Source organism: Anser anser (genome assembly GCF_964211835.1).
Source record: "Anser anser genome assembly, chromosome: 3".
NCBI lineage: Eukaryota > Metazoa > Chordata > Aves > Anseriformes > Anatidae > Anser > Anser anser.
Genome location: NC_139722.1, coordinates 121,376,697 through 121,392,999, shown reverse-complemented (window position 1 = coordinate 121,392,999; position 16,303 = coordinate 121,376,697). Strand labels below are relative to the sequence as shown.

General features: G+C 37.4%; 1 protein-coding gene across 16 annotated transcripts in view; it reads left to right on the top strand.

Annotated features, from left to right (window-relative positions):
* KIF16B (kinesin family member 16B) overlaps positions 1-16,303 on the top strand; it is a 158,143-nt gene that overhangs the window by 36,097 nt on the left and 105,743 nt on the right. For all 16 annotated transcript variants that reach the window (XR_014581686.1, XR_014581687.1, XM_083829140.1 and 13 more), the window contains 8 exons: positions 2,189-2,305; positions 6,460-6,557; positions 7,057-7,166; positions 7,809-7,951; positions 9,323-9,491; positions 9,649-9,780; positions 12,593-12,768; positions 15,608-15,673. Coding sequence is in view for 14 of the 16 variants with exons in the window: in XM_083829140.1 (XP_083685266.1) it covers positions 2,189-2,305; positions 6,460-6,557; positions 7,057-7,166; positions 7,809-7,951; positions 9,323-9,491; positions 9,649-9,780; positions 12,593-12,768; positions 15,608-15,673 (1,011 nt within the window). In the remaining 2 variants the exon portion in view is untranslated. The remainder of the gene's footprint in view (positions 1-2,188; positions 2,306-6,459; positions 6,558-7,056; positions 7,167-7,808; positions 7,952-9,322; positions 9,492-9,648; positions 9,781-12,592; positions 12,769-15,607; positions 15,674-16,303) is intronic.

Genomic DNA, 16,303 nt, shown 5'->3' with positions numbered 1-16,303 from the left:
GCCCTTCATTCATGTTCATCTTGCTGTGGAATAAAATTGATCTTGATTGTTGGTAGTGTGCTTTGTTCGTGACTGTTAATATTTTTCCATTTGAATGGCAGAGAAATAACACATGAAAGTCTGTCTAATATTATGTACCCCATTAATATGTCTTGTAGATGTGAAATACGCTTTATAATTCAGAAATTAGAATGGGAGTGGCAGTTTACCATCAAGCTACTTAGTTTGTATTCATGGAAGAGAAACGATTAGAATATTGATGAGCTTACTGACCTTCCGTGACAAAACAGTATCTCAGTGATTGGGTCCTGACGAAATCCCATCCTAACAATGTATTTTCCTCTGACCTGTACGTAAAGTCTGTGTTCAGACAGCTGTGTATAATTGACTATCCTATGTACTGCCTCAAATTGCTTTGCAAGGTATATACAATTTTTAAAAGGGGAAATACATAAAGCTGACAAATAGGTGTGGCTCTGACTTAAAATTGTCTGGAAAGATGAGAAAGACGAAACCACTCTGGAAAAGGTTTCCAGAAGCTTAGAAAGGAGGAAGGAGGCTTTTTCTCATGATACAGCAAGAAGGGAGAAAGTAGTGCTAGTTTTCTGGATAGATATGGATAAAAATAGTGATATGCATTTTCATAAAGCCTGGTATTTATGGCCCACAGACATTTTAACAAAAAGGAAACATTTCAGTTTTTGCTGTGAGTGAAGGATGTGTAGGGAGAAGCATTTGGGGAATAATGATCTTATACCTCTGTGCCTACAGGAAGACAGTTAATGGTAGCCTGTGCACCCTGGAGGAACTGTGGCTAGGCCCAGACAGTGCTGCAGGACATAAATGCAGATGGGAATTTCAGGAAAGCTGCAGTCAAAACAGTAGTGCATAAAGACATGGTCCAGATGGTGAAGTAAAAATTTGGACATAGGGAAAAGGGAAAAAGGGAAAAGTCAATGTAGCTGGTACTCAGGAGGGAGAACTCTACTGAGTTGCTACTTTTCAAATGACAAGAGAAAGGGAAATTGTGCCTTGGCTGATCCATGTACTCTTTCTCTTTGACAAGTATAACTGATTACAGCATTGTGTAGTCTCTTTGCTCAAGGGAAGGTCAAGTTAAGTATTCTATAGGCACCCTTGCAACTGAGCATTAATAATTAAAGGAACTACCTGGCATTCCTCCATGAGGAGTGGCATAATTATAGCGAGTGTGCGTGTACACTATTCTTTATTAATAAGGACTTGGACACCTTGGTTGATTTATACCACATATACTGAGGAGTAGTAGCCAAATTGTGTAGCTGTTTCTATGGCTTCTATGAGATTTTTTGAAAATCATTTATGGATTAGGAGACCCGTTTTCATTGAGGGAGAAGTTGCACCAAGTGTTACTTGGGCCACTGGGGGCACAGATGGAAACAAGGAGTAATGATAATGAAAGGCCAGGTATCTGGGGGGGGGGAACTGGAGGCAGGACTGCAGAGGAAGGTGGTGAAGGCATCTAGGGAGAGCGGAACTTACTGGGTGAGAACAGATCAACCCATATTATGTGATGGGGAGGATGGAGTGTTACCAGTTTCAGACATAAATGTTGGGGGTAAAACAGAAAAAGGATTACTTACCATTATAAAAAACATGCTTCATTATTTGCCAGAGTCTAAATTACAGCAACAATCAAAAGCCAGTTAGAAAATAACAGGACATTTTCTTCTTACACTTGGTTAAAGTGTGCGAAAAAGAATTCCATCCCAAAGTACTGATAGGATCATTGAAACATTTCCTTTTGAGACCAGGGCAGATATTTATAGGACATGCAGAATTGGCAAAGATGCTAAAAGTAAGTAGATATTAACAGTAAGGAAAATTGAATGAAGCATCTGAGATGAGCTTAAAAAAATGGAGCTATAGAAAGGAGAAGTATTTTTTTATTACTTCTGCATGTCAAGGTGATGTCTGACAGAAAAACAAGTAGGCAATACAGTGTTATGCTGTTGTAAACTAAACACAATAAAATTTAGCTATTTTATTAGAAGTACTTATTTTCAGTCATAGTAAATATCGCTGGTTGATGGCCATAGTTTATAACGTGGTACTTCAATATTATTGTTTAATATTTGTTATGCTGGGCTGATGACAAATTTTTTTCTCCAAACTTCTGTTGTCTTCAAAAAACTTTCTTTGTTTTTAGGTTTTCAAAAATCTTGGTACAGATGTACTTAAATCTGCTTTTGAAGGTTATAATGCTTGTGTTTTTGCATATGGACAGACTGGATCTGGGAAGTCCTATACCATGATGGGAAATGTGGTATGTATATTTTGCAAATGTGCATTTTTATTCTGTAGCAATGCATTGAAATTGTGCTATTGCAAGTGCATGCATTTATGTTATTACTATCACCAATCCGCTCTGTATACTACTGGTTCCCCTTGTATCTGAACTTCTAGTAGTAGTCAGAGGTTTTAGAAGCTCTCTTTCTTCTACACATAGATGTTAACAGTTGGAAGAAGTTTCTTTAAGGGATGCTTTGTTATATTGGACAAATAACAATCATTTCTGTTGTGTAACAGAACCAAACATTTCAAATGCTACCATTGATTTTCAATGTCCAAAAACAGATACTGATTTTGAGTACATGAATGATCAGCTTTCTGAAGAGATCTGGTTTTTAGACCTCTTTTGAAGGGTTAGGAGATTGAAACGGGTCCTTGACCCTCATTTCGAAAAGGGTATCAGGTAGGGAGTAGAAACTGGGGATGAGTTTGAGTTTGATTTTAAGGATTTCATCCTGCTTAGCACTGCCGTAAAGACCCTGGAAAAGGCAAGGTGTGATAGGAGGGATATTGGGTGGTTTTTGAGTAAAGAACAGGAGTAGTTTCTTGCAGCTTCCTCTATGATTGCCCGAGGACGCAAGAAACTGATAAAACTCTTGGGAGTGGAGCAATTTAAAGGGCCGACTGATGAAGCCTGTTTGCAAGGCAGCTTCTATGGGTTTCATTCTCCTGTAATCCTTGGTAAAAATATAACAGGTCTGTTCCCAGCAGAATTGAAAAGGGGAATATTGCCTCTTGTCCTTCGTTAGATCACTCGTTGGAAATGCAGTGAGATTGGCCACTTTGCACCTCCTTGAGTTTAGGATAGTAAGTTATCTGTAAATATTTCTCTTTCAGTTGTCAGAGAGTAAGTAGCTTTATATTCAGCTTCAGTATGGTGAACAGAACAGACTTTTGTAACCAGAAAAGATGTTATGACCTAGATGTGGATTTCTGTTTCAGAATTTTTTGTAAGTGACATTTTTATGAGACTGCCTGACTATATGTAATGACCGTAATCATCAAGACATTTTGCAAATGAATAGGTGCTGAAGTTTGTTTGACATTATTCAATAATAAAGGTCTAATCTTCTTGCCATGATACATAAATACTTTAATCTGGTTTTGTACAGTGTGTGTATAAAATACACTCAGCCGCCAAGTTAAATGCTTTAAAATTGATGGCCCTGTCAGAGACACTACAGTGTTGTAAGAAAACTTGAATTGGAAATAAATTTTCTTTTCCCTACTTCTCCTTAACAAGTATGAATTCTGTTCTCCTTTTGCTTTAAGTATCTGCTGTTCTTGGCTCTGGAAGGCTGCTTCTGCAATACTGTGTGCAGCAACCGTTTTGAGAAATGTGTGGACCAGTTAGAAGAAGTCTTGAGCAGAGATACTGAAATGGTCACAGGTTTATAAAACATGATCTGTCAGGAAAGTCTGGCTTGCATATGCTGAAAAAGGAAGGCTGTGGAGGAACAAAAGTCATCTAAGATCTGAAAGGCTGCTGCAGAATAGAAGGGAATGTTTTTTTTCCCCATGTTTAAGGTAGATGGGAAAGCAGCAATATGCTTAAATTGCCATGAAGAAGTTTCTGGTTAGATAGCACAGAAGGAAAGCAGGCTTTTAATGAGAAAGTTCGGCTCTGGAGTGAACAACTTATTTTGGTTCTACAGGCTTCCATGCCTGGAAACTCTGTAACCCGGAAAAAAAACTGTCAGGGATGCTGCAGATGTACTTAGTCCTGCTGTGGAGCTGTAGGGGGTGAAAAGGGAGAAAATGTTTAAATTTATTTCCTAAAAAAGAATATACATTCTGTAAGATGTGCACTTTACTGACAAAGTATTCTGGGAATTATGTGTTCTTCCTTTCTTGCCACTGTATCACTATGGTTGAAGTTACTCAATTAGAGCTAATATTTCCTATTTTAAGACTTTGCAGTTGCTAAAATATGTCAGACACTAATGGCTTGCCTAAAACTTTGTGATGGATCTTTCATGTTTTTTTCCTTAAGCTTTAATTAAAACTATTCAGGGGTTTCCAAGCATGAGATGAAAGAAATGTCTTATTTTTTCTCTTCCTATGTTCAAAAAGAAAAAAGAAAAATGTGTGGGGAAATTCCAATACTGCACCCAGAAATTTTAGCTGGAGTAGAGGTTGATTACAAAGGCAACTCTCAAAAATAAGCCTTATTAACGTGTAAATTTATTTTTTAAACAAGGTGTAGTCAGGTGAAGGGCTAGATGTGATTGAAAGAGAGAATAGAAAAATATTTTGAAGAATGAATGCTGATTTGGGTAGGACAGAGCAGCTGTCGTTAAGATCTTGGAGGAAAAGGGAAAATGGGGGGGGAAGTGAGTAATGATTTAAAAAACAAACAACAACAACAACAAACCACAACAACAAAAAACTGGATGAAGAACCAAGAACCAGTTAGGAATACCGTCTGAGCAAAGGAAATAAGATGAGGAGCTCAGCTGTGGCACTGAAGAAGGTGCTGAGGAAGGATTGGGCCAGTGCAGGAGCAGGCTGGAGTGAGCTTGAGCAAAAAGGGTCAGATTTTATTTCCGAGTAGAAGAGAAACCTTTGCCTGTGCAGCACTTGTCTTGCCAGGATCTGGTACGGATGAGTCCACTGTTTCTGTGTTTTCCTGCAGCCAGGTATCTCTAGAATCCCATCGGGCAAATTTTTTGGGGTGCCTGAAGTGCCTGGACTATTTTCACATGGGATGTTCGTTCTAGTTTGTCCTACTTTGCCTCCTGCCTAATTACAAGGCCACTAACTCTAAGGAAGAACGGTTCTTGCCTCAGCGGTACATAGAATTAGAATTAGTCCATCGCATCATATCTCTTCTGCTTTTTGGGACTGGAGGCAAATTGTAGCTGACAGACTGTTTTGTAAGCTACTTCTGTTTGTGTGTCCCTGAGCCCAAAGCTCATATGCGTGTCTGTGCCCTCTCCCTTTGTCCCTGGGAGCCAAGTTCACTCATTTCAGCTCTGGAGGGGCATTAACTGCTGTCTTTCTGAAGTGCTGGGGAGGAGGTGGGCTCAGCAGGTAGGTGGTTATCTCCCCGGTGGGACCCAGCCCTGCATGGGGACATGGAAGCTGGGAGCAAGCAACCACTTGGCAGCTGAAACCAGAGCTGCATGGAGTTCTCCCTTCAGCCCTCTGCTGCTGGGGAAACCCGGGCTTCAGCTGGGGAGGGCTGCTTGCTGCCTCACAGCGTGGCTGGAAAGGGCTCTGCTGGAGCAAGGGGAAGAGAAGAGCTCCACGCCAAGGTTCTGGAAATCTCAGCTATGCCAACTGCTGGCTCTCATGTAACAGCGAGGGGACAAGGCTCAATTATCAAGCAATGGCTTAACCTGGAAGGTGAAATCCTGCTGCTGCTGGCTGCTGCGGTAGCTGAAGTGGCAAGGACCCCGTAATGGTCGGTTCCAGCCCTGCCAGTAAAGCATGGCCTGTAGGGATCCATGTGAAGGGATGAGTTTCTTCAGTTTGCTTTTTTAAACTGAGCACGTTATGCATAAAAAGTCTTTAATTGCATCCAGAGCATCCAGAGCATCCAGTTGAGCATCCAGAAGGTCAATGCTAAATTTAATTTGTCTACATTGTGAGATGTAGTAGATATAGTTCTAATTTTGTTATTTCATACTAATTTATCCAGAGGTATCTTTTGAGACGGTGGATGGACTGTGAGCTGGGGATTGGAGGTTTGAGTGCGGGTGGCTCATGGATAAATGTATATAGATCATCCCATTCACTGCAGGTGTTGCTGAGTCCATAGTGAAGTGGAATAGATGGAGGACTTAGAAAAGATACTCTTGAGATAAGGCAGTTCATAGGTTGTGTACAGTCAGTTTTTTGCCTTAAGCAGCCAGGGTTATTTGAACTAAGAGAGAAGGGTGACGTATAGCCCGATAGCAAAGAATTGGGCTAGTATATACATTGCAACACATGCAAAGATTAAAGTAGCACGGTGAATGCAGTTGAATAAACGGCAAGACAGTATTTGCCAAAAAGGTTTTGTGTCCCCCCCCCGCCACTGTTTCTGGATGTTGAAGCTCTCAGCTAGTGATTTGGGATTTTATTTTTGAAAATATATTGTGCAGGCATGTATAGCCTTGGGAATAAGAATTGTTGTTGTTGCAGGGTGATGCTGGCTTAATACCTCGGATTTGTGAAGGATTATTCAGCAAAATAAGTGAAAAAACAAAGCGGAATGAGGCATCCTTTCGAACAGAAGTCAGGTACCTCTTGGCACATTAATAGTTTGCTGTTTCATCAAACTTGTTTCATTTGGAACCATTGTGTTTTGCTTATCTCTGAGAAAAGTATGCTTCTCTGATAACTTTCCATGCTTGGCCTCAGTCCTATAATTGATTTTTGTTGGCAGTCATAGTCGAAATGCGCAATACTTCAATCTACAACTGTATATTTTGCTTTATTTACATGGTAGTGAAAATGCCTTTGCTATTAGAGGGCATATTTCTTATTTTACCCTTTTATTTAAGGCTGTCATTAGTTGCTCTTGATCTTGCTAATGTACATTTTCTTTCTATTTCTTGTTCTTGTTTTTTTTTCCTCATGATGCAAGTACACCGTAGTCATTACTACATTAAGTGACTCTGAATCTTAACTTTGGATTTGCTTCTCCAGGCATCTCATCTTGCTTTCAAACAAGCTTAACATGGCTTTCCTTGAAAGAATCTTGAATAAGCCAGTGGTTTTCTGACCTTTTTCTTTCAGTTATTTGGAAATTTATAATGAACGTGTGAGAGATCTTCTCAGACGGAAGTCATCAAAAACGAATAATTTACGAATACGAGAACATCCAAAAGAAGGGCCATATGTTGAGGGTAAAAACCCTTTCAGTGTTTTGCACTGAATATTTTATTACCTTTATATATTTTAAAGTGTTAGATCTAATTGCATAAGGCTTTTTTTTCTTCTACAATATACATGACAATGGATACAGAACTTTGCTTTGATATAAAACCAATAAAGGAGAATAGCCTTTCATTTTCTATCCCCACCTGCTTTCCAAATTCTAAGATTATTACACCTGTACAGTTTTTATCTGTAAAGTATAACATTTTAAATAATGCTAATAAATGCAATTAGTTTTAAGAATTTGTTGAACGTCATTTACAAAGCTAATGTTTGAGATGGAAAGAACTAATCTAATTGTCTTAATCCATCTTCTGCCAGGGAAAGGTTCCTGTCTCTTGAGAGATTATGCTTATGCACTGAATACTTTAGTAAGATTGTATAATTTTTTCTTAATTTGCTGTAACTGTGTAAGTTCTCCATCGTTCACACAAGGCCCTGTTCCTTTCCTTAAGAGTGGTAAAAACAAGCATAACGATAAACACTGTAATTGCATCAGTGCTTTATAATAGTGATAGTAATCCTGCCATACCTAGACTCCTACCTGAATCCTTTTGTAAAGAAAGTCAAGTGCATGTATGAGCATAGTGTAACACCCTACTTCTCTTTAGATTTGTCTAAACACTTAGTGCAAAATTATGCTGATGTAGAGGAACTGATGGACGCAGGAAATATGAACAGAACTACAGCAGCGACTGGGATGAATGATGTCAGTAGCAGGTCTCATGCCATTTTCACAATCAACTTCACTCAGGTAAAACAACCGTACATTAGTGTACTTGAATTCAGTAACTTATATAATAATTAAAAAATACAGTTTTCAAATCAGCAAGTATGGATAGATGATGGCTGTATGTTTTCTTCTGACAGGGAAGGTTAAAAGTGTGAAAATAGAGTTTTGAGAATTGGAAATATCTTTATCAGTGATCATACACAAAATTTACAGTGCAATAAGATTACTTTGACATTTAATAGATCTTGATTTGGCTAGGAAATTCAGGCTAAATAACACTGAACAGTTAAGGCACATTTCATGACTGCTGTGACAGAAGATACGGCTGAGGAGAATGTTCTGAGTGACTTCAGCAAGAGTTGGGCATGAGCTGCTTTTTATGTTTTTATGCTGTGATGTTATCCAAGGTTTACAAAAAAAAAAAAAAAAAAAGTCTTGTCTGCATGTCCTGTCTCTATGACCAAAATCAGAGAGAGTAGAATTGTTTTCTGAGCGTTTTCTTGCTGACTCTTCCTCTGTTACTATTGGAAACCTATTTATATGCCTTGATTTACTGATGGAATGATGGAGAGACTGATCGCATATTTTTAGAGCATAGTGGTATTTTTGTTTGTATTTTATGTCTATATACTCTTTTTCTAATGATACCTGTTCTTTGTCATTGTTTTGAGGAGGGGTTGGGGAGCTTTCTAGACAGTCCATGGGTAACTTGCTGGGAGAAGGTAGCACAGAGATGGTTTGCTCTCCTGATGGAACTTTGTGTGTCTCCACCCCAAAGCAAACACGTGCAAAGTGGCATGCACTAACTGTTCACTAATGACGAATTGCTCATCGCAAAGCTTATAGAAGAGGGTGAGGGGCAGACAGCAAGATTTAAAGATCTTTGCTTGCTGTTGCGTTGTAAAATAAGTCTGAATCTATTTATACAAATTAAGATTAAAGTTGGTTGGAAGTCTCAGTTAAAAATCATAGTGTAAAATTGCAATTGCTACTTACTTGAACTTGGAGATGGGGGGGACAACGTGAGTGTAGGTGTATCTGTGTGTGGAATGTGTAACTCTAAATGTTAGTTGAAAGCCAAATAATATGAATGCAGCACAAATGTTTACAGTGCATCAGGTAAATACCAATTCACAATTGTCACTGCATGTGCATAAATGGCTTGAAAGTTGCAAATATTACACTTTCAAGAAATAGCTACTTGTGTGGGAGTTATGCAGTGATTCATGATCAAATGCCTTTTTGTGGCACCTCTAATACACCTGTCTTCTGATGTTGTGCTAATGTAAACAAGTTAAATCATGACATGAAAAGGCAATTAAATTGGTTTCAGTAAGATTTCAGAATCTGGTAGCTTAATGCTTTAATGCTTTTTTTTTTTTTTTTTTTTAGGCTAAATTTGATTCTGAAATGCCTTGTGAGACTGTTAGCAAGATTCATTTAGTAGATCTTGCTGGAAGTGAGAGAGCAGATGCCACTGGTGCCACAGGGGTTAGATTAAAGGAAGGAGGGAATATTAACAAATCTCTAGTTACTCTGGGAAATGTCATTTCTGCCTTAGGTAAGTCACTGGTCTTTATGCTTGGCTATTTGGGGTTTTTTAATTGTTAAGTACTGTTCTGCTAATTTACAGTTTTTATTTATACAAATAGTGGCTTAGCACATAGCAGTTATGTATTTTCATAAATGGTATTTTTTTTCCTACCCCCACATCACAGCTGATTTATCTCAGGATGCAACAAATCCTCTTTCAAAGAAGAAACAAGTATTTGTGCCTTACAGAGACTCCGTGTTGACTTGGCTGTTAAAAGATAGCCTCGGAGGAAACTCTAAAACTATAATGATTGCCAGTAAGTGTTTTTAAATTACTTTTTTGGCATCCTGAACAGTTCATGCTTAATAGGATTAGCTGTAAATATTTAGATTCCAGATGCTTCATTAAGGCAGAGCGTTATTTACATGTTTTAATTTTTTTGTTTCTTTCTTTCTTCCTGAGTTTTCTAGTAACACTCTGCTTTTACCTGTGCTCTACAGAACATCTCTTGCAGCAGTAAAACTGTAGGTGGTCTCATTGTGTATAAGGGGGCCATCTAGTTTGTTCAGTAATGTCGTGAGCAATAGCGGGGATGTGTGTTGCCAGAACTTGAGAGTTTGATTTCCATACCCAGATCATCTGTGTGCATATATCACTGGCTACTTGGTCACAAATGTAACAAGGCATCCAGGTTGTGTATGTACTGTCATTAGGTATAAATAAAGGTCATCCAAGTGTATGTGCATAATGGTTTGCATCTGCTCTGACATCAGACTCATTGTCATATTCATCTTTAACACATGCACAGTGTAACGATAATCTAATCTGACCAGTTAAGCTTCAAGTAATAGCTCTTGTGGCTTATTTGCATTCCATACAGCTCTGTTACTTGTGATAAATGCTCAAACTGGGATCTAGATCAAGTCTTGTACCAAGACTTGTACGTAAGCCTGTCCTCAGTCCTCCCCAGGTCGCAAGCTTTCATCCCCATTAAAAAAAAAAAGAAAAAGATTTGTGTGTCTAGTCAATATTGATGTGTGAATTCGTCTGCTTTTTTAAAGCTGTGTTGTTTTTGTAGTGTTAGTGGCAGAACAACCTGGTCTCTTTTGACATTCAGTGGATTAGAATGTCATTTTTATTTAACCCACTTTTTGAGGCATACAGCATTTTAACTTTTTGTCTAAATTTAATTATTCACGATCAGTCATGTTACAAACTTTTTTACAGCTTCCTTTTTACCCATTGGAAGCTCTTTAAGGATCACTTGTTTTAGAAATGCACCTATGGCATAACTGCAGTTTTTTCAATAAATTGTAATGGGAGTGCCAGTTCCAAAAAGACAAGTGAGGATATTTAAGGGGAGGGGTGGATTTGGGATGTCAAAGATGTAAGGTGTGAAGAGACGAGCAGCTCTGAAATTTCTCTTCCTCCCCTGTTCAAATGAGATGCAGTTTAACTGATAGAGTCGTCTTTTGGGAATGGTGAGGGAGCAAAGGTGAGATAGTAAAATGCAATGGATCAAATTCTGGTTCTTCACATGCTTTGCTATAGGCAAATTCTCTTCTTAGCACTTCTTTTGTTGCATGATTTTGGGGATGTTTTTGGAATCCGTGCTGCTTTCTTTCCTGAGACTGATCATAGTATGAAAAGAGGATCTTGGACCAGATGCTGCTTTGTTCTTCTGGCTGTTCAACTAACACTGTGCTGACATGCTTCTTGATGCTTTCTTTCAGTTACACGCTTGACTAACTTGATGTTTTCTGTTGGGAGGGATGGGGAAGAGAAGTTTTAGAAACACGGTGAGCTTTCAGTGCCTTTAGTAATGATTACAGTGCACAGCTGCTTTTTCAGCTACTTCCCCATCTATTAACGATGCATCTGCTAGGCAGAGTCCTGATGGTTGATCTCGTCTCCAGCAGTAACTCTACCGATAATGTGGCTGAATCACCTAACAGAGCCTGACAAGCTGTCCAGATACGTTTGGTGTACCTTTTCTTTAACTAAACACAAAAATGCAGGAAGATCATCTCAAACTCTAGGAAGGGATCTTATAAAAACATGTCCAATTCTGATTTGTCATGTTTCTGTAAGATATTGTAACATCCTTTCAAAAGGAAAGTAATTGAGTACTGGAAAGGAGACAGTAAATAAAGTAGTAAAGTGAGTAGTGTGAGCTAAGGGAAGTATACTCTGTTGCTAGAGCATCTCCCCCTAATTCAGGCAGTATCTACCACAGAGAGTATTTATTACTGTTGGTAGAATGAGGAAGGACAGAATATTGGTTGCTTAATTATTTTTGAGGCGTTTTCATTGCCTGATTCTTCAGGTTTCTTGTTCAGTTGGATCACTAAGACTTCTGATCTCTCATTGCTGAACGGTGTTCCCTTCTATTTTTTTTTTCCTCATCTATTGGGATGAAGTAAAGTATCTTTTTTTAAATTTTGAACATCTTATATATTAGGAAAATTATTTGAAGGACAGCATTAGCACTTTCATTAAAAATCCATTATGTTTCCAGGTAGAGTTGTCTGCAAAAATCATCCTGTTTTTCCTTGATGCCTCAGCTAAGTGATAGTTCTGCATGCTGTCAGACACCTGCAGCTCAGCAGAACAGGTAGACTTGTAAATGGGTGATAGAAGCTCTTCTCGTTTTTGTTTTTATGTCTGCTTTTTGCATAAATGCTGTTTAATTTCCTTTCAAAACTTGAGTAAACATACAGTTTTTACCTGAAATGACTTTTCCATTACATGATTACATTGATCCTCGACAAAATACTTGCTGGTTTTCTTACTGTTCATGCAGAAATTCATGAGAGCATCTGTAAAGTATTCATACAGCACGTTTACACTTCACATAGAGTTGTAAATATTAAATAGATTGACAACAAAATTGCTTTATAAATCTTGATCGCTGGACCTAATTATTCTAATACAGTGTTTAATTAAGCAAAGTTGTATTGACGTGAAAGCAGTGGAGCAAGATGAAGAGCTGGAACAAATTGTAGCCGTAGTGGTTATGTATTTCTGTCTCTTCCATGTTAACTTTATCCGACTTTTAAACTATAAGCTAACTTTACTAAATGAAACATATGGTGATGGATAAACTGTTTCTGATTTCATCTCCTTAGCTATTTCACCTGCTGATGTCAATTATGGAGAAACTTTAAGTACACTTCGCTATGCAAATAGAGCCAAAAACATCATCAACAAGCCTACTATTAATGAGGATCCTAACGTCAAACTGATCCGTGAGCTGAGAGCTGAAATAGCCCGATTAAAAGCCTTGCTTGCTCAAGGGAATCAGGTTAGCTTTACTTAAAATTTATGTGTAATTTTCCTTGAGTTATAACATCTATTTCTAGAATGTAATGAGATAATTATCTTTCATTATATTGATTTGAGTAAACAAGCTCTATGAGGCTATGAATGAATATTATTTTCCTGATTGAATCAGTTTCCATATGGCCAGTAGATTTCCTCTTTTAACATAAGGGGGAAAAATTGTCAACCTAATGCTTCAAGTTTTCTCTTAATATAATCAGACCTTGATTGCAGTGGGCTGTGGAACAGGTACTCACCACAGCCAAAGGAGACTGAGCAGTAACATTTGCCATGACTAGTCTGACGGACTGAAGCTGTACTTTAGTATCTTAAAAGTAGCAGAAGGTATTAAGTACCTTAAATCCCTAAAATGTCTATAATCCTGCATTTTATATTTACAAGAATTCGAATGGCATTTGTGTTTGAATGCATGGTACATTAGAAAGCATGTCACATGCTAAACGTGAAAGTATTTTCAGTGACGGTCTAAGAAAAGATTTATACTTTTTACTTGAACAGACTGGAAACTCTCATAGTTAGATTTATGTCTTAGATAAGGGAAGACAAAGAACTGCTGAGGGGCTCTGTCTTCTTAGACTGCTAATTCTTTTCTTCCAGTAAATACCAGGTTCCACTTGTGTGTATGTAATACAGAGCAGAGAAAACATGAATGATATACTAGTAAATCCAAAAAGATAAAAGCACAGGTCTTAGATATTTTTCTCACTTTTCTGATCTTGGTTTGTAAAACTTGCAAAGTTTATTTGATACCAACTGCTTACTTAACCTTACTGTTTCTGAAGCAACACATGGTGATTATGATAGAGGTTATGAACAGAAATAACGTACCCATTACAGACTGGGAGTTCATATGGCCAAGAAATGCCAGTGGTTAAAAGCTATATTGTTTTGGGGTTATTTTTATTGTGAGGAGGGATTCTGAACTTGATTGCCTGAACAACCATTGTTTTGTTTTAAAGCATGCTAATTTGGCTTACGCTTGCAGTGTTGAGTCACTGAGCTATTTGATTTGAAGAGTCAGAAAATGCACTGTTGTTGCTGTTTTCCCCATGTACTAGGCAAGCTGACAAAAATAAATAAATAAATAGTGCTGAAATAAATGTAAATCTTCCCTAAGTCTTAAAGGATAGTGGTTGATTCAAACTTGTGAATAAACTCAAGAAATCTAAGGCATTGGGATTTATCAGATTTGAAAACTTTCATCACATCAGTACAGGTTATTGTCATAACCATCCTGACCAGTATAAAGCCTCTGCATACTGGAGTATATCTGATGTACTTATGGGGCTGTTCAGAATGAAGCACAGTTTCTCAGAAATGTCTCACTCTCTGTATATACAGAATGTTGGTTTGCTTTAACAAAGACCTTTTGTTGTGTCTCCTCTTTCCCTACCTGTAATGACCAGCAGAGTTTCTCTTTTGCATGGTGCTATTTCTTGTTCTTCTATCAGTATTGGCCACTATAAACATGTGCTGCACAAGCCCAGTTAAGCTTAATTTCTCCTCTGTTTTCAGGGTGATGAAACCAAACTAACAATAAGGAATATACAATCACTCAGGCCAGTCATCTCTTCTAAATAATGCCACTTGAGATGGCTAGATTTAATACTCGAGCAAATATGATATCGGAATACATCTGAAATGATACTTTAGATTTATCTCTAGAACCGAATTTTACTTTAGATAGGCTGTGCAATGTGAAATGTCAGTTCAGCTCAGACTTGTTTTATGGAAGTTTAATACTTCAGCTAGATTTCATTGTATAAAAGATTCCCTGAAAAAGGGGATGGGACCACAGTATGAATCAGTAATAGGTATTGTAGATGATTGAAGCTGAGAGCTTTGCTTTGTTACAGACAATTAGAAAGCTCTTCATGGGTTTGAATTACTGTTCTACTTTTGTATTTCTTTTGTATTCGTTAGGAGGGGAAAATGAGTTTTTGTTCCCTGGATTGTGTGATCACTTTTATTTTCAAAATAAGTTTTGTTTCAGAGTTAAGAAAGTAGATATAACATAGACCCTTTTGAAGATCTAATGCTTTGACCTAGTTCAAAGCTGTAACACAGAGGATATCACAAAATAAATCTGGTTCAGTTCTAGGATGTGTGGGGCACAGCAGAGAACTTGCTTAAGTTAATTAAGTTAATTGTGGTGCTTGGTAAAAAGTGAAGTGGTGTTATGTATGCACAATAGAATATAAAAACCTGTATAATTTCTTCTGTAATCTTCCTTTATATTCCTGAAGTGCTGTATTGCAAATGCTTCTGTAGATCACTGAAGATACTGGTACCCAAATACAGTGCTGGATTCAGTGTGGGAGGTCATATAACAATGAGTATTGCTTGTGTGTGTTGTATAGTAATTTTCCTTTTCTAAGGCCAGTTATCTTTATATATTTTTTAATAAAAGATAAGCAGTAAGATATTTCTTATAGCAAAGTCATCAAATGTTGATACATCATAAATTTTTATGTTTAACAGGAATATAGCTTTAAACTTCAGGAATTACCTGTTATAAACTTGTGTCTGGTTTCTGTGTGCGCATGTGTGTGACAATATGTATACTTAGTGAATGAAAACAGTACACCTAAAAAGATGATTTGTATTCAGAATATCTGCTTTGACAACATTTTGATTACTCTGTTTATAGTATTTTAAGGTAAAATGGTATACATTGGAGTTCAAAATATTTCATCCTAAATAATGAAAGAAGTTGATCAATTGCATTTCTTTCATTTGATTCTGCCAGAAAATTCTCACCGTTTTTCTAACTTGATACTGTGTATTTTTTATGATTTTAGATTGCTCTCTTGGATTCTCCGACAGCTTTAAGTATGGAGGAAAAGCTTCAGCAGAATGAAGCAAGGGTGAGTTATTTCATAAATCAGTTTGACAAAATAAAATAAAAAAGTGGTCTTGATGCAAATGATAGTCATTTTCATTTTTTTTAATAACGACTTAATTTTCGCCCACCAACCAGCATTTCCTAGTTTTATTTTTTTTAATTATATGTTAACTTGTATCTTTTTTGTCTTAGGAAGGTAAGATAACAGATTACAACTAAGAACAAATGATGTGTCTTGGATATTTATATTATAGTTCCCTTTAAGTAAAGAAGATATTTGTTCCTTGGCCAGCTTGCCCTATTTTATTAAAAAGAAAGCATGTTTGTAGGTAGAACAGAGAGGGAAAACTGACTGCATTATGTTACTAAATCAGACTGACAAAGCATTCATACAATAAATATTTTCTAGGGAAATGGTCAACTTGCTCATGCTTTCAAGTAATCAATAATTTATATTGCAGGTTATGTTTTCTGGAAAGTTTCAGTCTTTAAATCTGGAATGGACACATACAAATATGTTCGGTTTCTAATTAACTGTCTTTCTGGGGGAGTCTAAGATCTGGGTGGATGTACTTCATGGTGTGCCTCTATAATAATCCAGCCCAGTGCAGAAGCTGGGAAGAATTCCTAGACAGTTGAGATTTATTGATAG